Source organism: Bombus flavifrons, unplaced genomic scaffold, assembly GCF_040668555.2.
Source record: "Bombus flavifrons isolate JBK064 unplaced genomic scaffold, iyBomFlav1_principal scaffold0040, whole genome shotgun sequence".
NCBI classification, from domain to species: Eukaryota; Metazoa; Arthropoda; class Insecta; order Hymenoptera; family Apidae; genus Bombus; species Bombus flavifrons.
Genome location: NW_027184785.1, coordinates 193276 through 219674, shown reverse-complemented (window position 1 = coordinate 219674; position 26399 = coordinate 193276). Strand labels below are relative to the sequence as shown.

Sequence of the window (26399 nt, the reverse complement as noted above, 5' to 3'; positions counted from 1 at the left end):
GACAATATTGTAGTATCGTGGGTCCTTCAGTCGAATGGTTACGCGGAAAAAAGGCCTACGTGATAGGGCTATGAGAAAAGACAAAGGGATGCTTAAGGGAGAAAGACGAATTAACAGTCAGTCGTTAGTTGAGAAGTCTGTGAGAAAGTGTGGTCCGCGTGAAAGAGAGCGTTGGAACCGTTTAATCCATTTTAAATAAATAAAAAATCTTACAACATTGTATCGACAATATATATACACTATATTGATCGTCTGAGAATCTCTTACTTACGAGAATGTTGAGAAATTCGAAATATTGATAGTCTGAACGCACTTTTAGATTCAATGCTTGCATTGCTGCAGAAGGCCAGCGTTTTAAACAGTATCTTCATTAAACAGATAGCAATATGAATAAATAAAATGAATATAGATCGTAGTTATAATAATAGTATAATAATTTGAACAATAATTGGTGGAGCGCGGACACAAGCTCAAAAAGATTCAATTTTTTATTTGATAAAATAATATTTGATAAAACATTAGGATTAGTGCAGCAGGTTAGTATGCGCTGTGGTGGCTGTATTAAAGCGAAAGTCAGCACATGTTAAGAAAAAAAAATCCACGGACGAGGTGGACATTAATTTAATATTCAACCACCGCGCAACTACCGTAACGCGAGAGATAGGTTGCAGAAAAATGTCATGTTGCAAAAATCATGTTATATTCAGATTACATACGACAAGCGAATCTATTTTTCATAAATGATTCTTTTAAACGTAATGCGAACTTTATATATCCATTGATCTATCCCTGTTGATCTATCAATGCATCTTTAATGAAGTGTCATACTAGTCACCTTACGGCAACGAGTGTTGCGCTGCAGCTTGTACGAAGTAAACTTTCGTGAAGGAGAAAATAAGAGGAATTAAAAGTTTCCTTTACACTAAACTTTTCATACAGTTCTGAAATAATATAAAGCATCGATACGAATATGTATGGTAATTTCAAAAGCAAGAATTTTTATTCCACGCATGCACTATAATTAATTATAATAATAATAATTATTATTGGACACTATGTTCACTTTCGGTCAGCTAGATCGAACTGGTAAAAAATGCACAATTTTTTTTAGCGAAATAGGCTATTGACCATATAATAATACATTTTTCCATAATTCTAGTACTATATCTTACGTTCTTAAAATACAATAAGGTGTAATACATAGGGCGAGAAGTGAAAGCTTTTACAAGAAAATTTTTATAGATACGAAAAGATGATTGCGTTTACTAGTACAAAAAAAATGAATTAAAAATGAATGGTTGGCTGTCTTATGCTAAATCTGTGTAGACTGAAGCAGTGTTTGCGAAAAAATATCGATCAATGTCAGTGGAAGCTGTTGTCGATCGAAAGTATTATTGGTAACAGTTCTTATTGATCACAGCTTGTATCGGTGAATTGATGTCGATGGAACTGTCGATAATCTCAATGCAACCCTGCAATGTATTAGTACACCACGTGGATAAATTTGATGCGGCGTCAGATAACCTATTAGTATTAAATGCTAGGATAAATCTATCGCGACTGCAAAATCAGGAACAAGGGACAAAAACGCGAATGCGGCTTTCATGGGTAGGAAGAAATTTGTACAGGATCAAGCAAACTGGTATATAGCTAAGACTAGGGCTGAGATACAGAACAGTGGACCTCGTAACTTGCTATATAAAGTGACATACTTGTGACATACATACAAGTGAATTACATGTACAAGCGGACGTAAGAAGCTTTCTTATGAAAAAATAAGAAGAGAATAAAGAATGACATATTTTCGCCCAAGACTTAATTTTCGAAAAGGTCGAATTTGAAAATTTGTCTAGTATATTTGAATTTGGCTGAAAGAATGAAATACTTTTTATTCAATCCTTCCATCGTTATTCTAACATTTCCAATCATCGAAAGGCGAAATTACGATACGAAGGGAAAGAAACCTAAAACGGGAAATTATAACGACAATTAGTAGGTGCGGGTCAGGTTATTACAAGACCAGAGTCTTCTCATTAGCTCGGACAGGTATAATAAGTGACCCTAAATGTCAGAGTGATTACAAAAGGCAGGATATAGTTCATGTATTGTAGCAATGCCAGTTACTCGAAGAATCGAGAAAGTAAAAAATATGGAATAAAATTTGACCGTTTAAGCTTTCATTTTCGAGAAAATAAATTTGAACATGTCTAGTGAAGAATTTGGCCCAATACACGCGTTTCTCCCAGGATCAGAGCATCTTGTGAACAAATTTGACTGTACATTTTTTTGACACTTTCTGTCTAAGAAGAAGACTGATCTTCTGTCAAATATTTGAATCTTCAATCAGTTCGAAATCAGATATTATTATATCAAGTGTCATACGACAAAATATTATCGTACAGTTTCTTTTTATTTTGTTCATAAGAAATCACCTCAAGCCCGCTTATTCCTGTTATTCACTCGGACCCTGTACATGGAGTTATATATTGTAGCTCTATTGCTTGTTCCAAACTCCACTTAGGACGTTACGTTGACACTCTACAAAATCTGATTCCAGTCCCCTTTGTAGCGTTTATATGCTTTGTACATCAGCCATTGTAGAAGCGAGATCAAGTCCTTTTCGACGATATCGTTGAATTGTCGCATTCGTATATTCAAAATCCGTCAGTTTCTGAAGAAAATCTTCACGTCACTTACCATACGAAGTCAAAAGAAAAATAGATCTTCAGGACGAGCATTTCTAACTTCCTCGAACGCTTGTACTTGAGTTATCTCAAGCTACGTTGCAACTCTTTTATCAGGGTATATGCATTCGTGTAATTTCCTTCAAAACTAACCATGGAATCTTTGTATTCCCGGAATAAAAGATAACAGTGGATTGTTTTTTATGGGAAATTTAATACATTCGATGTATGCATTTATGCAAAAAATTTGAAGACGCAAACATACACAGAACTTACGCGAAATATTCAAAATATAGTATACAAATATAATATTCAATAGGTGAAACAAATCTTTGCTTAGATTCCACTTTTTATTTATATCTATAAGAGTATGAAATTGCATAAAAATCTACAAACTAGATGTCATGTCAAGTATACTTGAACATGGATGATTCTGAACTGGATAGATTATTCTACGTGTGAGAGAGAGTTGGAAATGTGGAATAACATTTTTTGCGAGACGAGAGAAATAAATGTGAAAATTATACAGCTGTGTCAGGCCAATTCTTAACTAGACCCGTTCAAACCTTATTCTCCTGAAAATAAAATCTTGAGCGAAATCTATACCGCATTTCTAATTTACCTTCGCATGTACAATAGCCTCCTGATTCTTTACTCGCAGCCAGTCGGTAATTAGCCACATTCTAGTATACTTGACAAACTCGACTTTCTCGAAAACTAAGCCTCTCATTTTCTACGTTTCCTTTTTATTCTTTTAGAAGAAGTCTGCTTTTAAGTCCATTTGTGCATACGAGTCGAACGGACTCTATATAGCTTCTGTATACTCCAAAACTTCCATAGTTCTGATGATTAGGTTAGGATCAGGTTTAATGACCTGGCAGGATACATGTGCGCGACGTGAGCCAACTCTATTTGAGAGGTGCATTGGGCTAAACACGCGCGTTTCACGTTCCTAGAGGATCCTTACTCTAAAGAAACCTAATACGAACTCAGGAACTCGCAGGAGACAGGAACTTCATGAACGAATCGGACTGCGAAATTGTCATCCCAATGCAAATCATATTTGTTATAGAAATTGTGGCACGTTTGAGACGTGTGGACGATACTGATGTAAAATCAGAGTCGCAGCAGATGTTAACACATTGTTCAACTGTACGACGAATAAACTCGTGTATTCGTTATTCGTGCAGAAGGGTTATCGATCGGTAAATTCGTGTTTTCATGCACAAAGTGAACGTGTTAACTTTTAGATGAAACAGCCGGTGGCATCAATTAGTTTTTGCATAATATAGTTGGTTAATAATGTATTAATAAGGTCTTGTAATTATAATTATTTGACGCTGAGACAACTCGATCGACAAAGTTGTATTATATGGGAGCTTTCATAAAGATTTACGATTGCAAACATTGCTGATTTGAATGGGTTTCGAGGATAATTAAACTCGAGCACAATCACAAGTGTTGCGATAAATGAGTGAAAATATATGTCTCCTATGTAAATATATATATAAATAAATATATATCTAATCTCACTAAATATTAACCGGCTCAGGGGACGCGACGTGAAATAACTCGTTTCATCCGACGACTGCGTTTTTTCTTTTCCCCTCGTCTTCCCTTATGCGGGTTTTGCACTATCTAGTGGATTTATTTCGTGCAGCCTGCATGAATCATGGAGTTTTAGTTTCCATCTTCTTGTTTATTGGTTATTCTCAAATAAAAGTTATTCACGGGGAAAATTTGAATAATTATGAATAAATTCAAATAAAAAATTATATGTTATACGTACTATGTCCATATACCTATAGTATACGTTGCGTTTATTACTTTGCTTTTTTAAATCTCTACTCTGAAATTCCATAAACTTTAGTATTTTCGTATGAATTTCTGTGTCTAGGTAGGATTAATGTTTAATCTGTTGTTGGCGCGTTGCCGTTGATTGAATCCGCGGGTTAAACGCCAAGTAACTTCTACATGATGAGTTTGTATCATAGTTGTTTTACTATCGCGGTGACATTGTGAAATAGAATGTTCCGCACTAGAAAATCTTAACCGCGTCGCAACACGTCGTGCTAATCTATGAAAATATGTTGTACGAAGGACCAATTTTATTTACTGTATTTACTTTTTACTGCAATTTACTTGTCTAATATAAGCTGCAAGGATCGTTGTCTACCATAGCGTGCCAAATGTTATAGTTTTCTTCTCTGCGATATGTAGCAGCATACTGGAGAACACGAGTTGATCAGTTTGATGATTACTGTGGTGCCTTGCTTTACGCTGCTCTATATTTGTCATACAGAGAAGTTTCGCTGATTATTTGCCCTCAATAAATAATAAACGAAGCCTGAAATACAATTTTTTCCAGATATTGTAATCGTCATTTTAGAATCACACAAATTTTACAAATTTTAGAAGCCACGGCATAAGAGTTAGTATCCTTAATTTCAAAATTTTGGTTACGGATAAGCGTTATGAATGATAAACATTCTTTCGATAAGCCGTAATTATTGTCGATAGGAATTTTATTTTGGCCATGGATAACCATTATCAATGGCGGAAATTTAATTTTAATTATCAATAACCAATATAAATGAGCGGAATTTTTCTTGGTTGCCAGTATAGCCATTATCGATGGGCAAACATTATTTTTGGTTACATGCGGTTATTGTTAACTGCTATTAACATTATTAATAATTTTGTACATGTTCATTGATAATATGACAAACATTAATTGTAAAACTTATATATTTTATTAGATAAAAAACGTAATCATAATGTAATCATATGTAATCAAAATAATCAAATGTAATCATAAAAAACGTTTGTCGTCGATATTGTTCGTAACTAAACAAAAATTTAATCGCTCATAGTATGAGTATTCATAATTATAGCAATTAAAAATTAATATTTTCCAATCATCTCATTTTTTGAAAAATTTCTTCCAAACTTATCGATAACTGACTTCCACTTAGATAAAAATGGATTTTTACCAAATGACATTTTTCCACAAAATGTTTAAAAGAACGGTTACTTTGGTTTTATGACTTTTTCGTTTCATTTCAAATCGTAGAGCATCCCTTAAATCTACCATCTGCTACTACACACTCTGCATAGTGAATATGGTCATTATGCAGATGCACGTACAATCATTTTTAAAAGGTTCACCGTCATAATAATATATGATGATTCTACTACAGTATTTTTTCTGCAACTTCCAGACAAAATTGTGTATTACTATATTGTGCACTGCTATATGTATACTACTACATTCTATAGATTTTGCTAAATAGGTTGAATCGACTCAACTACGTGTTTTAGAAAAATCAGTTTAGTTTATCCTATATAAACAATAATCAGCAGCCTTTTAACAGAAGCACGTTATATTAATATCATGGCCGAGAATAATAGAACAATATAATTGTTTAATGGCCAAAGTAATAAGCAAGAAATAATAATTAAGAAATAATAATATTCAGATTCAGTCACATATTAAGTACGTCATTCTGTTTCTCATTTAAATTTCTGAAAACTGAGTGACTATTGTCTAAATACAAAATTAATTGAAATAATGTTCAATTTTGCTCTTAATATTATTAGAATCTGTAACCGCTAACACGACTCTTCTCTCTTCTTCTCCTTCTCTCTTTCTCTCTCTCTCTCTCTCTCTCTGCTTTTTCCTCTTAGAGAATTTTTTCAATTTTTCATTTTCTTAATCTTGTGATGGATTTAGTTCGATTCACTATCGAATAAAAATGAGAGAGCATTTATGTCAATGCGATTCAAAGATTCAAAGCTTCAAAGATTTAACTCTCTAATTGCCGAATATATATTCCTGTGATCAGACAAACGGTGTGCGATAAATTTTGCTATCGACTGATTATACGCTGTGCCGAATCCGTAAATTTACGGGCTCAGCATGGACACGAATTTCACAGGACTCTGGTACATTTCCGGTAATGAAAGGGTTAACTCAATGCATTACGGTTATTTCTAATTAATTTCTAAGTTATTATTAATTGCTTGTACTATGTATGTACATTATTAAATATATTATTAATGTAGAAGCAAGAAGTTGGGAAATAAAAGATTTATATTAGAGATTGTATTATGTAAGTTGGCAAATAGACTCTTTAGTGACATTTGAGTATGCGAATTAACGAGGATATGGATATTCAAGATATTTTTCTAAACCAAGTCCAATTTCTAGACTGTAAGATTCAAATTTAATAAATACTTTACATTACATTATTAGATATATTATTTGTTGATTTTATTGTTTTAATACAGTCATTGCTATATAATAGCATTGTGAGGATAGCTGAGCGCTGGAAACCGATATTTCTCATTCGTTCTCATTCAAAAAACGTATTCTATGAAAATAAAGATTTTGATTCAAAGTGAATCTTATAACGGAGGTAACATTAGATAGATAGGAAATTATTTCGATTTAAAGATTTTGATTACTCCTTACAACTGTGCGAATAAAATTATTTTTAACATCTATTTTAAATACAAGTTGCATTCTCATGATATTGATTACAATACCTTCGCTATCGCAAAATATCGATAAAAAACGGTCAGGCAAGATAGAAGAAGATATACGTTTGTTTTGTTTTACTTCAGGCGTTTCTCCTATGACGTTTTACTTTCGCTTCTTTTGCGACCACGTGAAATGCAGACGTTAGACAATTCAATATTCTTCAAAGTTAAATAGCTAATAATTGCTAAGTAATAGTTTACTTAATATTCTTCAGAGTACAGTAGCTCTTGAATTTAATTCCAGTCGCGCGTAAGAGCAAAGTCAGTCGTTAAGTAAATTTGTATGTGAAATTAGAACCGGTGTTTGTTCGTCATTCGGGTTTAAGTATTCCTTATAAGTATCAGTATACAATACACGTAGTATACGTAGTATAATGGTATACGATATATGTTTTGCTACAACAAAGATTTCTTACAATTATTTAAAAGAATTACAGTAACATAGTAAATTGTAATAATTGTATCTTGACAGAATTTTAATCTAAATTCTCTTAGAAAGTTCGAAGACGAATGAGATAGGACATTCTAAGAAGTCTAGTCAAAATTTGGATCTGTAAAGTCATCTAGGATCAATAAAGTATCCAATCAATTGTTTTTGTTCGGAATAATGTATCGAGGAAAGAACAATTGAAATCGTAAAACTGGTAAGAAGAGCTACACGGGTTAGCTATTCAGTGTACCTCTATTATCGGAACTGCTCGGTAATCCGAACTGTCTTCGGTGTTCGGTAAACGAGCTTCTAGTCTATTATATCGCTCACCCTTTCCTCGTCATAGGCGCGCTTCGGGCGCGTGGAAGGGTATAAGCGATATCTAACGAGCATACTGATTGGATTTTTCTTCCGTTCAGTGGAAGACAATCAATGTTGGAATTTTACTTAAAATTTCCACGAGTCACGTACAGGGTTAGGTTAGTTAGTCTAGCTCGATGGTCGAAACGAGGAAGAAATCGTCAAGTCAGCCGTTGTGGCACAATGCATAAAGCTTCTGTACTTAGCGATGGAATCTAAAACAGTCCGAATCGCTTCGAACCTGTATGATATACAATGTAGTGACACGTCTGAATCATTTCGAACAGTATTCGAAGCTTAAAACTCTTGAAAGTCTTGATTCACGATCAATATTTTCAAGACTTCTAGGATGAAAAAGAGAAAAATTAATATTCTTGAATCTAGTGCTTCGGGTGTTGCTTATCTTAAAAAGGTTTTGTAAGTATCGATCGTGCTCGATCGTCAAAATATCGATCGACGAATTCTCAGGGCCAACTCGTCTTTGCCTATGTTTTAATAAAATAATAAAACAAATCTATTAAGATTCAAGACCGAATCAAGACTTCCAAGAGTATCAAGATGGGAATCGAGTTTGAAACGATTCGAATTTGTCGTCATATGTATAGATTCGAAACGATTATGGTATCTCAAATACATTGGTAGCTGTACTCCAACACAATCTAACGTTTCTTCGAAGTCAGAAGTTTCTTTCTTCGTACAGCCAGTTAATGTGAATAATCGTTTGATCATTCGATCGTAAATTCTGTCTGTCATCAGCAGGAAACAGCCTGTGTCCTCCCATCATTCGAGAACGTTTCCGTCATTAGTCGGTTGAAGATCTAGCAGTCGGGACTGCACTACCTTCTACTCCTGAACTAGGTAGTCCTCATTAATTTGGCAATAATTCGGTAATAAATTGTTGTGTCATTATCAACGGGCACTTACACGTGCTTCATAGATAGATATGACATTTTCATACGTTGTTAGTGTTGATTCTTTTTAACGCATGCGACACCTGTTGGTCCAATATATACATTTTTTTTTTTTTCTTCGTACCCTTTAAATCGCGACTTACCAAAGAAGAACGCACTTTGTCACAAAATTTCTTTATAGTTACATATCGGTACAACTGCTATTTATGTATTTCTAAAAGGAATTAAAGATATTGAAAGATATTGATTTTTATAATTTTTTATAGATATAACAAACGTACTTATGTAAATTTTACAAAATTATATTTTATACCTTTTTACTTCTTTTTTTCTTACTAAAGGTGAAAATGAATGGTTTGTGTTACATTTTAATAACATGCGTCTTAATGCGCAACAAATTTGTTAAATCAACGTTTTTACCATAATATTTTATATTTAAGGAGCGTATGCTATGATAGTGTTTCCTTATCGACTATATATGTACATATGTATATGTGTAGGAAGAATGCAAACTTCTATGCTTAAGCCTCGTAAATTCCCCGCGTGTATATTTTCCAACTTTACCGTGTTAAAGTACTGAAATATTGTTAAGCTATTGCGCGTGGATTGTTAACATTGTTTAGGCGAAGATAAATTCCAATACAATCTTATTTAAACAGTGTTGAATGATTTCAAATGATCGTTATGTTATGTTAAATGTTAAATGATCATCGCGTGTTTGAATAGAGTTAAATGTATTATATGATATTAATCATTTTTATTTCGTAGTTATGTAGATAAGATATTATGTTAAAAAATCTGAAAAATAATCCGATAAATATAATCATTTTGTTTAGAAATTAATTAAACCCAATTAATAAACCCATTAATTCAGAAAAACAAAAACCTACACATAATAAGATTAGCAATTTATACCAATGCCAATTTTTAAATGAATTGTGCATAACAAACTGATATGTAGGAAAATAGATATAAAAAAGTATTTTGAGAATTAATATTTAATTCTCAAAAGACAAATCGGTTACTTCCATGAGTTCATTGATTACAAGATGACATAAATAACAGCAAATTCGAAGGTAAATTGAGAGAATAGTGCTCGTGAAAATAGAGTTACACCGTTACTTTTTCCTGCTTCTCAATTTATGGAGTTAAACAACGTGGCTTCTGAACGATTCATACGTACATTTGAGATATTCATAGAAGAGGAAAATTGCAATACGTGTGTGTATTCTCGGTGGACGCATGCGTTGCTTCGTCGACTTTTATTCGTTAGCTTTAGAATGGAAAGTGTAAATGAAATAGGGATAAATCTTCATCAGATGGTCTGCTGGCCTACATAGCTGCCGGTGTAAATCAAATTAATTCAAGTATCAAAATTGTTGATATTACTTTCATTGAAATATCTTCAGAAGAAGGTAAAAAATATGGAAATTTCATTCTTTTTATTTCGTTGATATTAGGTTAAGTAAAAAGTTCTGAGCGTTTTTCGCTAGATGTCTTTAGTGAGCCATATCTCACGATGTGCACATCGCATCGAGTCATAGTATACACCGATTTCAAGGTGATATTACGCATCAAAAAGGTTCTTTGTCAGTTTTGTGTTCGGTGAAGCCAGTTGTGTGTTACAGCGTTCGAAAATGGAGATAAAAAAAGAGAAAATTCGATACATTCTTCAGTACCACTACGACCAAGGTGAAAAGGCGGAGCAGGCGGCCAAAAAAATTTGTGCTGTTTATGGACCCAGTACAGTATCGAATGCAACAGCAAAGCGGTGGTTCCAACGATTCCGTTCTGGTAATATGGACGTCGAAGATGAGGCACGCTCTGGTAGGCCAATCGTCGAAAATGTGGATAAAATCATGGAAATCGTCGAGTCGGACCGGCATGTGAGCACTTATTCCATTGCCCAGGAACTGAAGATTAGCCAGAAAACCGTTTGGAACCATTTGCATAAGGCTGGTCTCAAGAAGAAGCTCGACGTATGGGTGCCACATGAATTGACGCAAAAGAACCTTTTGGACCGAATTGATGCCTGCGATTCTTTGTTGAGACGTAACGAAATCGACCCATTTTTGAAGCGGATGGTGACTGGCGATGAAAAATGGGTCACATACGAGAACAACAGCCGAAAAAGATCGTGGTCCAATCGCGGTGGGCCGGCCCAAACGATCGCCAAGCGTGGATTAACGGCCAAGAAGGTTTTATTGTGTGTTTGGTGGGATTGGAAGGGAATCATCCATTATGAGCTGCTCCCATCGGGGCAAACACTTAATTCGGACCTCTATTGTCAACAACTGACCAGACTGAAGCAGGCGATCGACCAGAAGCGGCCAGAATTGGCCAATAGGAAAGGTGTTGTGTTCCATCAAGACAACGCCAGGCCGCACACATCTTTAACGACGCGTCAGAAGCTCCGAGAGCTTGGCTGGGAGGTTCTATCGCATCCGCCGTACAGTCCAGACCTGGCACCAAGCGATTATCACCTTTTTAAGTTTTTGCAAAATTTTCTTGATGGTACAAAACTGGCCTCAAGAGAGGCTTGTGAAAATGAGCTGGTCAAGTTTTTTACCAATAGGGACGAGGACTTCTTCAACCGCGGAATTATGAAATTGCCTTCAAAATGGACAAAAGTAATCGAACAAAACGGCGCATATTTAATCTAAATCGAATAATCTTGACTATGTTAATTTCATCGTCGAAATAAAGCGAAAAAGCGCTCAGAACTTTTTACTTCACCTAATATTATAATATCGTTATGTACACGATATGTACAGACATATATGCAGAGAAACACATTCACTCTCTCTAATTGAAAATGTCATGAAGCCAGTTTTGATTTGTCCCTGTGAAATCAGCAAGTAGACAGGTTAAGTGGAATGCAGCTATTCATCTCCGACGTTTAATCGAATATCGTACGATTACCTTACAACGCTAAACATTATAGAATATCTCTTAGCTTTCATGCAGTAAATTGCTATTGAAAACGAGAATAGTATTAACAATGTCAATATAATATAATAGTACTAATAATGGCAATAATTATAAGTAATAATTATAAATAAGTTCTTCTTTTTTATAATACCATGTATCTTTATTTACACTAGAATACTGCAATTTTTTAATTTTTCTATGCATTTTCAGATCAGTTCCGAATTTTTTCGATACAATCACTATAGTCGTGTCTTGTTATAGTGCTAGTGATACTTCAAAATAATACTTTGTATAACGTATATATATATATATATAGAAAGCTTCTAAGAGTGTTGGAATACTATTACTGTGAGTATAGTACAGCATAAAATTCCTGTATCAAATGCAATAGGCTAATACATATGAGAAGATAATCTTTCATTTAGAACGACGAACATTATTTTGTATAAATTTTGTTTGTTTTTGTTGCAAAGCCTTCAACGAGGCAGTTCAGTCGTTGTAATATAATTATAATTTACATAATGAGTAAATTGCATCGTCGAATAAAGGTTTAAAGGATATTTGCAGGACATAAGCCATTCTTAATGACTTAATCTCGCTGTTCGCGTTGAAACGTATTGCGATGCACGCACCGACACTTAGGTTTCATGAAATTTTGCATCAGTTTACCTTCGCATTACCGATTCTTCTCAGTTTGTGGCGTGATACTAACTTTGAAACACGTATTTCGAAATGTCTGATTATTTTTCAACCCCCATTATTATCGTACGGTACGGTATTATCGTTAAGGTACGTTGATCGTAAGAAATAAAAGATTAAATGCTAGGAAGAAATGGCCGAAAAGATGGTTAACTGAAAGAAGAAAATCGTCTAACCGTTTGCGTTATTACAAAGACCAAAAAACGAATGAATCGGCCGATTATAGAAAATATTTGCGTATGAATGATACTGTTTTTCAACATCTGTTGGATAAAATTCGCCTATGGATTAAAACACAAAGTGCAATGACGAGAGATGCAGTTCTTTGCATGATGAGAGAGAAGACAGATCTTTTGCATCCCTATGATTTTTAGCCACCGGAAAGAGTTAGGAAGATTTAAAAATTAATACTGCAATTTCACACCGATCATTCAGCAAAGCGATTTCTGAAGCATGCACGTATTTATGAAGAATCGAACGAGGGAAATTTATTTCCTACAAAATTATATTTGGTATCCCGATTTCTCCATCGATACAAGTTGATTTTGATACCGATTCGCCGATGCAGATCTATACATCGAAACATGTGATGAAATCCAGGCATCGATGCATGATGCATTGCGACATTGTTCAACCTGTACAATTACCTTTGCATTAATTAATTTCTCAACTCTCTATATGTATCAAGCATCAAAGCTTTATGTAAGGCAATTAAATGATATCCATTTATAATTCAGCAGAATTTATAATTTAGTAGAATTCTATCGACAATATTGGTTATATTAAATGAGATATACGCTGTGTTAAACATTATAGAAACCCCTTGACTGCGAACATATTTTTCAACTAAATATGTATTTAAGGTATTAGGTTAACTGTTGGTACAACTTTTCCGCTGGTTTAACCCAAAAGTATCGCGATGTTACGCTCTTACGATCCTAACTTTCTGGGAGTTATTTACATAACAGAATTATACGTAATAAAATTACGTAAGTTCCATCGACAATGTACATGAACGATTTCATTTAAATAGATATCATTAGATCATATCTGATGAGATCTGCCAAATAAAATTAAGTTCCGTAGATTTCTCTTCCCACGTTATTTGCAAATTTTTAAGTCTTGTAAAACGTAAAGCCTGTTGAAACAGTTATACTGGTAAGAGTGAAAGAATTTGCTACAGATCGTAGATAGATTGTTTCTGAACTCGATGAAATTGGCACTGCAAAATGCGAATCTTTACGAAGAAACAAACGGTATTTGTCCACGATTTGTCCACATTGGTCCAATCAAAATTTTCGTTTGTCCATTCTTCAAAAGAAAGTTATCGCCGAATGAAAATTTAAAAAGACTGATAATTTCTTTCTGAAGCGTGAAAAACATGGACGAACGAACACTGTTGGTTTTTTTGCAAAAATTCGCATTTGATGGTGGCAACCTGAGTTGGTTTGTTTCTACTATAGAAATACCAAGTCGATGTCTAATATAAAAAAAATACAATTTACAGACAATTTAACTCGGTGTTTGAACAAATTCAATATTTTAATTAAATTAAATGTCTAACAATAATGCAAATTATTTCGACGAGAAATAAGCCGTTACACTCGATGCAAAAGTGGAATTCGTAACATGATCGTTTCTCGAAAAACCAACAGCATTACATCCATCGACCATCGTGGCAAATTAAAATCTGGAATTGGTGTCATAAAAGCTCATTGGAGAAACGGAGTCATAAAACTCATTTTGCATAAACTGAAACTTATAGGTCTAAAGCTGACACATTAAATTATAAAAGTACATCTAATATTGTCAAATACTGTAAATAAATAATATTAGCAGGCTATGGGAAAACTGTATGTGAATACTAATACGTTTCGTTATAAAAATTATTTTGCGGAAACCAGGAAGAAACTGCAATACGATAAGTTCATCTAGCATATCCAGTTGTATGCAGTAATATTACCAGTTATAATATTTAGACAAGATGGTCTTGAAGTAAATTGATACAATAGAAACGTGTAAGAAGATTTACATAACATTACAGTTTTCAGTCGAGCGAATGAATCCCAGTAATGCAAATGTTTATTAAACTCCGGCTATTTAATATCGCAATAGGAGAAGATAAATTTAAACAACTGTTACGAATATATTTACCAAGAGTATCTAATTAATTTAAATACGTCTATTATTCTGGTAGAAGAATGCAAAATACTATACGTATTGTGATTTTAATGGTGCAGATTGAGTGCACATAGATTGAGTTGCGACAACTTGATATCGCAACTTGATTAAGGAAAAATAAGTTTGAAAAATCTTGTACGAATATATGAATATTTACGAATATATGAAACATTTGTATTTATTCTAGATTCTGTTATTCTTCCAAACGAATGATTAGAAGGCGATTTTATTTTTCGAATTCTGACAGCATCATTCATCATACTATCTGAAATGGCAAATATCTAGTACGCATAATAGATTAACGCATAATAATTTCTTATTGTTCTGTATATTATTTCAATTCCGACCACGATTACCTTTTAAAGATTAGAACAGTAAAGTTTAAGGATAAACTTTGAATAATGTTCACACACGTATAACATTCAGTCGAGTATGCGGTGAATATTAAGACGTGCGGTAGTTGACGCATAACGCAGACGCTTTGAACATTTTCATTAATCATCCACAACTCGAAAACTAAAGGCGACACTTCGAGCGCCACTTTGATGTTACTCGATGCTTTGTCCCTTTAAATTAATTGTACAGACAAGCGGGATTTGCTGTTTCTCAAGTTGCCGATCATTATCAGAATTTGCCGAATGAACCTTCCAGTTGATTGTATCATTTCGTTTCTAATTAGAACTGGGTTTTATGTGGAAATGTCGCTTTGTGTAGTTCCCTGCTCTTCGATTATAAAAGTATATAAAATTGTTGTCTTTTTGGATATAATTAAATCAAATTAATGAACAAGAAGGATAACAGCTCATAAAACAGGATCAACTGTTCTTTTTTCTTTTTCATTTTTAGTTCTCAACACTGGAAAATCAATCTTCTAGTCAGGACACGACTAACAGGAAGACGAATTTGTAGGATACAGCACAGTGCCATATAAATCCGAAAGAGCAACACAGCTATTCTCTACCAGCCAAGTTATGAATGTTAGCAATTAGTTTAAGTAGGGTGAACAGACGTCAGTTCGTTGCTATTTTATAAGTTTATGTTTCTGTACGTTTTATTGTTACATATCATTTTATTTGTAGCCAGGAGAACGTTAATTTTATAGTATCGACGAATTCGAAGTTTCTTCTGGCACCTCGATGGAAAATTGACGTGTCGTAAGTATCGTAAGGTGAGTACCTTGAATTTTCCCTAAATGTTTAAGTTTCCCAATGTTTGAACCAAGTTAACTAATTCTTCACTGATGCTCGATCACCACCGAGGAATGAAATTTAGCGTAACCTACCCTTGTGGAAGGAGATGAAGGATGCGAGTTGGAGACTTTAGGCGCTCAGTAGATAATCATTCAAACCTTCGAACAGAGTACGTCTCAAATCATTCGCTAAGTTGTACTCGCGCATTATCATACGGTCAATTTTAAAGTCGCGAACTGCCAACTATTCGCGACGCAACGATGGAGATAAATGAATAAGATTTTCATAGTCGGTCGAGAAGCGTCTCTGCAACATTTTTGTAGTGATATCTGCAAAATCGCGTTTCTTTAGTTGCGTCACTTTCCTCGCAAGGGTGTGATACACTCACACGGCATTTTTATTCATTTTTATGTGTTGACTCGGAACGGTGAAGTATCGACACGCATTTATGAATACACGCATCCCGTGTTTCAATTTTCCTTGTATGCATACCTGCGAGAAATCTCTTATTTCTACTCTTTAAAAAGTAGCAATATAATATTTGTAAACAGCAAGTAATTTCATCGTCGCAGACATCCAATTGAAACTTCTAAATCGGCTTTATTGAATTGTACGATCAGTATAGAATGGCGCAGTTTTCAAACTTTGAAAAGTCAATATAATATTTACCTTCGCATCGTGCGATCGGAATTCAGGAAGTTGCTGCAATGTTTTATTGGAATACGCGTCACATTACGGCCACTAACGCCCATTTTCGAAAATGACTACTCAATCTACGTAAATGTGAATAGCTTAATAAAAACTAGCGAACGACGTGCCAAACGAATTTGGAAGCATCGTTGCATGAAATATCGTGGCATTACGCAATTTCAACAATTGGCTACCGTTTTTTAAAAACCTGTAATTTTCGTTCTTTTCGATTTTCCGTCGAAAACACTTTGAAATAGGAAGAATTACTTGCTCCCTGTATGCTCGCAGTATCTTTTTAGGTGAATTGAAACAGCTTTCGTAGTCTCTGGAATTTTCAATCATCGCGAAGAACATACTCCGTCTATTAACAATTCTTCTTTACGACAAAATACGAATAACTAAATATAATTCGGCTTTTATGTATAATTACTATTGAGGAAGAAAGTCCATGTAACCTTAGCTAATCTAAGAGTAGAGTATTAGCGTACTTTTAGATATTACATGTGAGATAGTGTGACATCAGGGAAGGACGTGGCGTGAGGGGTAATTGTTTATTAGCGTCGTCAAGATATGTTGACGTTGTCAAAGAGTGTTGCGAGCGTTATCAAGGTATGTTTTGGAAAAGGTGAGCATGGAAAACATTGTAACGAGAGTTGAGAGAGTCAGAGTTGAATTTATCGTCGTCGTGTGAAGATCGTTGTGTCGTTGTGTCGTAGAAGTAGCGAGTAACGAATGCGTGGCACGGAGTTTTATATTCGATTACGTGTGAGTGCAAACGATATTGTATTAATCATACTGTTACCTACAAACTAATAATATAACATTCCTGCATACAATATATATAGTTTTGTAATAATATATAGTTTTACGATATATTTAATCACATGTTTGTCCTATTACCTTACAGCGACTGTGTCACTCCGATATTTGCCTTTCTCTTACTGCATATCATATATCTTCACTGTTTTTTCTATATTCACTATCTTCTTGTAAAAGGGATTTTCTCCGATCAGTTAATAAATTAAATTAAACAATTAATCCTTTCAGCATCGAGCTGTGCGATATGAAGTGTGCGGCCTGGGCTGCCGGCTTTTTGCGGCAAAACACCTGCTGCCGCGCTGGACCGAATACATTTGAATTTCCGATGCAAAATATATCGATAGTACAATGTCCAAAAGCCTACTAAACAGCCCTGATAAAGCATTGTATTTCACAGGAGTACAAGAAAATGACGTATTTCTTATTATGCGTTTTGTTTCCATCTCCATAAATAAAAGCATAAACTAGAAGCCATTAAAATCGCATTAAAGACTTTCATATTGTATACAGGGTTTTCAAAAAGGTTGGTGACGAACTCTAGAAGTATATAGTATTTAGGAAAATAAGCTTAATAAACATGGATTCAAAAACCATTTGGTTTTGGAGTTACGAGATGTTTTTACGAATAAGACACTGCATCTATAGAATATATCGAATTCGTTCCCAGTTCATTTCAACGCACACGTTTTCACATATAGAAGCATATATAAGCGTTGGCGGATCTCTGACATTTGTCTCATCTCTTGTTAACAGTTTTCCATTTGTTATTATCAACCCATTTAACGAAGCAACTGATTTAACGTATACTGTGCTTTTAGAATTTTGTACATTAAACACCTGATAACTTCAAAGTTAATCGCTTTTAAATCGCTCTAAAAAAATATTGTATATTTCTAAAGTTTGTCCTCAGGCATTTTGTACATCCTGTATAGGAAACTAACAATCTCCATTGCTTTCCTTAAAATATGTATAAGTTCAATATGTATAGTTGTATATATGTATGCAGGTTCTTTTCATTTCTACTTGCATCTAGATATATCTATTTTGTTTAGATACAACAATATTTTTAACAATAAAAATTGATATTTAATGGCAAAAATATTTTAGTGATAAAAATGATGTATTTTTCATTTTTTTTTTTTTCTTTTTTACCTGCGATGCAAATGTTACAAAACTGAATGAGTTTCAATATTTTAGTTGACGGAAACAATTTTCTTGTGTATTGACAATTGTGTCAGTATTTATAATACCATCCACCAGAGATGTTCACAATATCGTCTTGGCGACATTACGTACAAGCACTTGTTCAGTGTACTGATCGATCCATCTAAAGGAACAAATATGTGGCGATTTTTATTGACAATTTTGTAATGCACCTTGAAGGAAGGGAAACTATTTTTAAATCGGAATTTAAGCATGTCACAATTCGTAATAAATATTTTTAAATTATAGCTTCTTATTTTCGTAATAAACTTTTTAAACACAATGAAATTTAAGGGAGCAATGAAAAGAGTTTATGCACTTTTTAAGCGGACATTGTGCATATTTAAGCGGGTCGGATGTTAATGAATATTACAGTGCACAGTGATTATTATGTTTCGTGTATTGTATCTATCAACACGCATTTGACGATTTTTTGAACACGCATCTATATTACCGTGAAACAATCGAATACAGAAAAATACGTTGCACGTGCAATTGAAAGTGTCTAAACGTTTACGAGAATTGCACGTAATCTCCAAACTTGGAAGCTTGAAAAAATTGTTGTATTTAACATTTGCAATTACAGTGACAGAACTGCATAATTGTGTTTATTTTACATCACGGATAATACGAAATGGTATGGTGGATTTCCAAACAATTAAAAGAAAAAGGAAGAACCAAGAACAAAAATGAATCTTTATTTGCAAGAAAACGGAGATCGTACAGCGCACCGTATTCCAGCAGTTGGACAGTTGTAGAAAACGACTGCAATACGTGTAAGCTCTGCTTATGAACACTCGCAGTGAACTAACACGATGCACTTGCTTCACAACAATCTCGGCTTGCACTTAATTAGAGCAGGGACATAAATTACAAGAAATATTAACTCGGAAATTCCATAGAGTGTTGTGCTATAAGATGTACAAGTTACGAGAAATGCTAATTGAATACTACGCTGATTATAGGCTTACCAATCGAATACTGACGCGAGCTACGAATCACGATTCACGAAAGACGTGCAACGCTCTTCCATCATCAATTACAGTAAATGGTCAATGGGATAATATGGCATAAGAATGGCATAAGAAGGTGTGAAACTCCGTACACATACACACACATACACAGCATAGAACATAGGGTAAGCTATGGTATTCTTTCACTTTACTTTTTACCTGTGAGTCGACAGGTTTAAGAGCTAACGTACCATTGAACGAGAATCTCGAATAAAAGACTATAGCACATTTTGATGAAAGTTGGATTAATAGTACAGTAGAACTCCATTTGTCTGAACGTATCGGTGGTCAAACAGTTTAAATCGAGGTTTATACGATAAGAGCCTACCAGTTCTCCTCACTACGTACTATGCTTCGTTCACATAATAGAAGCTCACGATGCAATATAAATTCAACCAGTAAACGTTCGATTAATCAGGCGTCGATTAGAATTTTGTTCCAATCAAAGTAATTCGGATAAATGGACTTTATCGTGAAGTATGGTTCTACGATTCTTATCGATCGTCTTAGTACACACAGATTGCAGACATTTGGTGAAAAGGCGACATAATGTCGAACACAGGAAGCACGTTAAGTGTTACGGAACAACGTAGCTTGGAAACCGACTTTTCCTAAAGTTTTAAATGCGATTTAGACTCTTATTCGAAGTTTCCATTCAATTCTTCTTGAAAAGTATCACAGAATCATCTCTACGTTATCGTAGTTTGGTTTCTTGCGACATTAGTCGTCAACATAAGTCGGTCATATGCCGTCAACTTTGAAGCCACTATACTCTTCGTAGCTTGAGGTGCTCTCAATAGCTTTGAATGTCAATAACTAAACAACAAAATTTCAAACACAACTTTTATTCTTCATTTTTATCTTATTGTGGCTTTTAAAGACACTCGTTAAATTTCCTACCATCTGGTATTAACGAACACTACTGGATAATACTGTGGATCAACCGACCAATCAGTTTCTTCTTTTCCAGTTCCTATCTAATTTAGTCGGGATTATACTCCGCACTATCGTGAACAGCGAGATTGAGGGCTCCATTCTCGAAAACAAGATAAAAAGAATTTCAAATGACACGCATATTGAATGTCATACGTAACGTGTAAATGAAATATTGGAACGATGTTCTTCCGAAGTTTGAAATCGAAAAGTTAATACTACTCGACAGATTATAGTTTAACCTGAATTATTGTTAGCTATATTTAAAGCAAACAATTAGGCGTTACTACGAGTAATTAGAATATTCGTCTGGTCTGTTCTTTTTGCATAGCAGAAAAATTGTGTTGCGAAAAATGTTGCTAAAAATGTTGCTAAAAATGTTGCTAAAAATAGAAATTTAATGTTTGAAGAACTTTATACATTCGTCTATCTGAATTATCAGAGACGCTTAAAACACACATTATCGCAAAATTATTTATTCCCGACGGGGTTGTACAATGAGCGCATAACCGTCGTGCAGCAATTACAAAACAATAAACTAACCGTTACAGGACTTGATAAAACGTAAGAATTGCGTATAATTGACACACAGGGCCCTTTTGCGTAACAAATATTGTCACACTCTTTTGTCGCTTGTTTTGTCGTTAACTCTACAGAGACGTTAACTCTAGAGAAAAAATCTACAAAATAAGAAATATATGTATAAGGATATCCTCAGACCATGCGTATATCGTCGATATTTCAAAGTTTTCAACTAAAAGGATCAATATGTATTGTGAATGCGATATCGTCGTTATTTTTGGACAAAATGAATTCCGTTGAAAATCTTGAAATATTTATAACGGAAGCCCATATCTAAAACAAAAGTTTTAAAATATTCATAATATTATTGGTTGTCTGTGGGCACTCTAGTAATAAACCGTAATTTTTACCATAAATTATTACCATAAATGAATAAATATACCGACTGTTACTAATATCGTACTTCTACCATATTCTTACTTTGAATATAAAGGTAACTGCGATTTACAGTGTATCAATTTTGAACTTCCTGTCATTCGTCACTGTATATATTTCATCTGAGAAAAATAAAAGTCACAGAGCTTCAGATTAATCTTTCTACAAATGGCAGAATAGCGTCATCTTTACGTGAGAAACGTGTTAAATTGCCATGACGTAGGTACACGTGAGGGTTAAGACAGAACTGCAGGGAACGAAATTTTCTGCCAACAATTTTACGGATAAACGAACATACTTTAACGAGTAATGGTATTTTTAATCGATGCAGCGAAAATGTCTGGATCACGGAAAATGTACAGCATACAAGAAGTACAAACAATAGGTACAGCATCAATGTGTGATAAGAAATTCTTAACACGTGCCTTATCGATCCGTATTCCATTTCCCATAACACTTTATATGCAGAAGGAAATCGGTATTTCCTAGAATTCACATTGGCCGATTTGCCACGTGATGTTCCACCAGAGACGCGAAACTGTTTGAAATATTATCAGCGGCATAGAGCACCGGCTCGTAACGCTCGCACCATAACGAGATATTTAATATCAATCTATGGAGGAAAATGATTTGGCATCCGACAGCCTTGCCACCACGTTCACGTGACTAAAATCCTCTTGACGGCTTGTGGAATTTTTTTTATTAAAACAGACTGTATACAGAACCTTTTATTTCCGTTGGTGGCATGAAAAATCGAATGAAAAGGGACTGTTTAATTGTGTGTGTTGGATAAATATAAGAAAACGAGTGAGAGAATATTTAGGATACAATGGTGGAAGCATTTGTAGTAGATTTCAATTCGAAAATCAATTACATATTTCGAAAGGTATTGAATTTTTCATGATTTTACCGTAATACTTTTGTGTTGTGAATGGCACGGGGAATCAACTAATGCGAACAAAATTGCAGAGCTGCATTGAAAAAGAAAGTGCAATTGTGTTCAACAACTGTCTCAATGCAAAATGTACTGTAAAAAAACTGTAAAAATCGCACTGCACGATGATAGAGCTTGATGAACAATGCAAAATTTTCCCCCACCCCATTTCTTTCTATCTGCAATAGGAACAGTATCGTAATTTGGCCCAATTATTTACTAGACTCAGCCTATATAAAATAAAGCTTTCCATAATTGGTTAGTCGTACTTTCACTCTCGTCTTTGTTAGCACTTTTATAACTCGAATATCGGCTTCAAGTGCCAAATAGAAATTGCCAATTTAATCCAGACGTATAGTAGCCCGGTGCTGCACGGCACGAAATTGTATGAAGCTAACGAATCCACGCATATTCCATCCTTTAAAAAAAGATTTTAAATTCGTTTCATTTTCATGTCGTTTCGCATCATGCGAACAGTGTGTGTGCACACTGACAATGAACATAAACGCGTAGTTTCTTTTAATAGAATATATCGACATTGGTCAAACGCATCCGATAAATGTTAACACGTCATAGAATCTAATCTATGTAGGTATACAGGGTGCGACCGAATAACGTGTACAAGCGGACACGAAGTGATTCCTTATGAAGAAATAAGAACGAGATATGGAATGAAATTTTTTCATTTGAGGCTTAGTTTACGAGAAAATCGAGTTTGAAAATTTGAAACGACACGAACTTATGGATTATTGTAGAGAATGAGCGATATATATGTACCAGTTGAGCCTCGATAATTCGAACCTCTATAAGATTCGCTCTGCCGCCAAGATTTCTATAAGTCGAAATGAGATTTACGTCAACTCGAATTATTTGCCACTTAGTTCATATGCTTTATTTTACCTCTGTAATTCGAGTTTAGAATAGCCAGACTTTTACGAGTCGAAGTTTGCTTCTATAAATCGAACTTCTCATCGTCGCTGTCTCAGCAACTCGTGAGCGTATAGCTATATGTGGCGATAGGATGGGAAAGAAATAAGTAATCACCACGAACAGAATTCGAAGCTTGAAACTCTTGAAAGCTTTGATTCAGTCTGGAATCTTGATGGGTTTTGAGTCTTTATAAAGTATTCTGAGTCTTGCTCAACTTGGAAATCTTGCTCGTGCTCCGTCGTCAAAATGATGATCGACGAGTTCTTTGAACCACTTGATGTTTGTCTGTGTTTCAATAAGATAAGTAGCGTAAAGCCTGCACTTAACAACATTCCTCAAACATTGTTTTCACTCTTGAATTCTCAAGCCAAGCGTATCGAATATCCCGCGTTACGATTTCCAACACGATCAAGACTCAAGAGACTTTAAAGTTCAAAGACTCGATACTTGTATTAATTATTCAGGACTGATTGAAACTTTCAAGAGTTTTAAGATCCGAATCAGGTTCGAAGTGACTCGAATTTGTCACCACATATACAGATTCGAAGTCGTTCGATGTGTTTTAGATCCTTTAGATTAGTTTTGTGCCGCAAAATGTCAGAAATCATTCTTGCGATATTGTCTTCTTTCTTTTAACGATCATGACTGTTTCGATAAAAGAAAAGGCATAAAACGCCACAAGCCGTATGTATATCTATCAAGTCGCTCACAATCTAACAGTTCTTCGTCAATCGAACACATAATTGTTATCTTTTGCGTTGAATAAAATGAATTCTAAGAGGAAGTTTTAAATATCTAAAGTTTAAAGGAATGTAACCGAAGATTTGTAGAAAACTTCTGTATGTCGAATTCTCGTTAGTTAAAGCTCTTTTGTTTGATAACTTCGTTAAATGGAAACCTATATATAACTGGAAACTCTTAGCCCTTCCCTTAAGGCTCGAATTACCAATGTTCGATTGTGCTGAAATGAGGATCACTTACCAAGTACGATCCATATGACGATGACGTTGCCACCGGTTGCCACCAACAGCATTGCAGCGAATATCAGGGACCAGAACAGCTTTTGCCACCATGATAAGTCAAACGGCCGCTCTTGATAATTAAGGAAACAATCTAAAAAAGCATCACGTAGAACTTCCTGTTCCGTGGAACTATCCAAAGCGTTTTCCAATATATTAAGAAGTTCGCTACGATTCAACATCAACAAGATCGTGATGTTTCGTCTGAGAATTATAGTACTGCAGTTGTACAAGCCATAGGAAAACAAGTTGTCCATATTTTGAGCCTGACAAAAACCAGCGCTTTTTAAAAACGACAATAGTATCCAGGTGCGAACAATTTGGGTGAAATTCTCTGGTCTTTTCACGTGAATTCCCGTTAGTCAACGTAATTTACGTTGTCTTTCCCCTTTTCAAACCGTTGCATCGTTAAATCTACGTATTAACTAATCGTTACCGGTAACAATTCAGAATATCTTCTCTTAGTGTATTGCATAGGATAGTTGCAAAGTTTGTTCAAGAACTCATCTTTGTTGGCGAACTTGTTTTATCAGTTCCACTTTTATACGGCTTTTTCTCGAAAATAATGCGCCGCTGTTTCTGAAAACATTATGTACGAGCTATAATAAGTTTGCGGTTTCACAGTGACAAATGACGACGGCGAACGCAACAGGCAGAAAAAGATGTACGCAATAGAAACAAATGTGTGGAGACACTATCGCTGAAAAGTATATGGACACTTGGTTTCTTCTTAATACGATGTGATTTAATTACACAAACGGAGGCAAAAAGACTCGAGGCGATTTTATATTTTATTAGACCAGCAAATATAGGCCTATCAGGATACGATAAAATTTACTTTTAAAAAATAATATACAAGAAAGGAATTGGAATCCGTAAATGTCAAACATTATATCAGTTTTGTCATCTTGTCATCTGTTGTTCATTACTTTCAGCTCGTTAAGTTGTCTACGTATAAATAAAACGTTGAATATATCAGTGTAAATACCAGTGAGAATAAACCAGAATTAACACTTTATACGATATCTATCTGTTGTTTTTACAGAAAACAAACACATTGCTTTTCATCACTGGTTTGCTATTAATTCATATATTTTACTAATATTCATGTAATTTCATGTGTGAAATGATTCGTTCAAATATTATTACAATTTTTGTTAATGTAGTACGATAACTAGCGAATCAATTAATAATTAACAATTTAGAAATGAACATACATTTTAACCAAATGAACTTTGAAATAAATAATTTTACTTCAATAATTAATTAAAAACAAATTAAGAAAACTTGAAACTATTACAAATTATTATATTTGTTCTACTTTTAATATTGTGAGATTTCATTCGGATCCATTTATGCATCAGAGTTGTGTTAATAATCATGACAATTACAGCTACACTAATTTCAAAACCTCATTTTAATAATGGTAAGATTCTTTCGATCGACACGATCACCAGTTTTCGTATAACAACGTAAACTTGAATCGCAAAAATCGGAGCATCGTGATGAAGGGTTGTGATATTGTTTAATAAAATAATAATAATAACAAAATATCGTATTACTGTGCAAATGTAAAAATATAAGCGCCAATTAAAAGCGAACTTAATTATAATACAAAGGTAACACGATATTTATTCCAACAAGGTTCCACTCGTTTTTATCCATTTGCGCGGGAATAGTTGAAATTCGTTCAATTAGCGCGATCTTTTTTCAAATTACACACAGAGGCGTGAAATCATTTATCGGCGATGCCATTTAATCTCCCGCTTCTATTTTGTAATTATTATCGTCGATCAATGTTGGGCAAAGCTTCATTTACTCATGAGACGATAAATAACAAATTGAAATAAAATTTCAGTCGCGAGTAAGAATAAAATCTCATATCTAAATAAAAGTCATTTAAACGATGCCAAAAATAATTTATTTCTTATTTCTTATTTGCAAATTTTATTTTTCATTTGATTTTAATTGGA

The 26399-nt window shown here is 34.3% G+C and overlaps 1 protein-coding gene across 1 annotated transcript in view; it reads right to left on the bottom strand.

The window, feature by feature from the left end:
- LOC138189424 (tachykinin-like peptides receptor 86C) overlaps positions 1-26399 on the bottom strand; it is a 46153-nt gene that overhangs the window by 19163 nt on the left and 591 nt on the right. Inside the window, exon 2 of the mRNA XM_069131480.1 lies at positions 24389-25005. Coding sequence (XP_068987581.1) covers positions 24389-24683 — 295 coding nt within the window. The 5' untranslated portion in view covers positions 24684-25005. The remainder of the gene's footprint in view (positions 1-24388; positions 25006-26399) is intronic.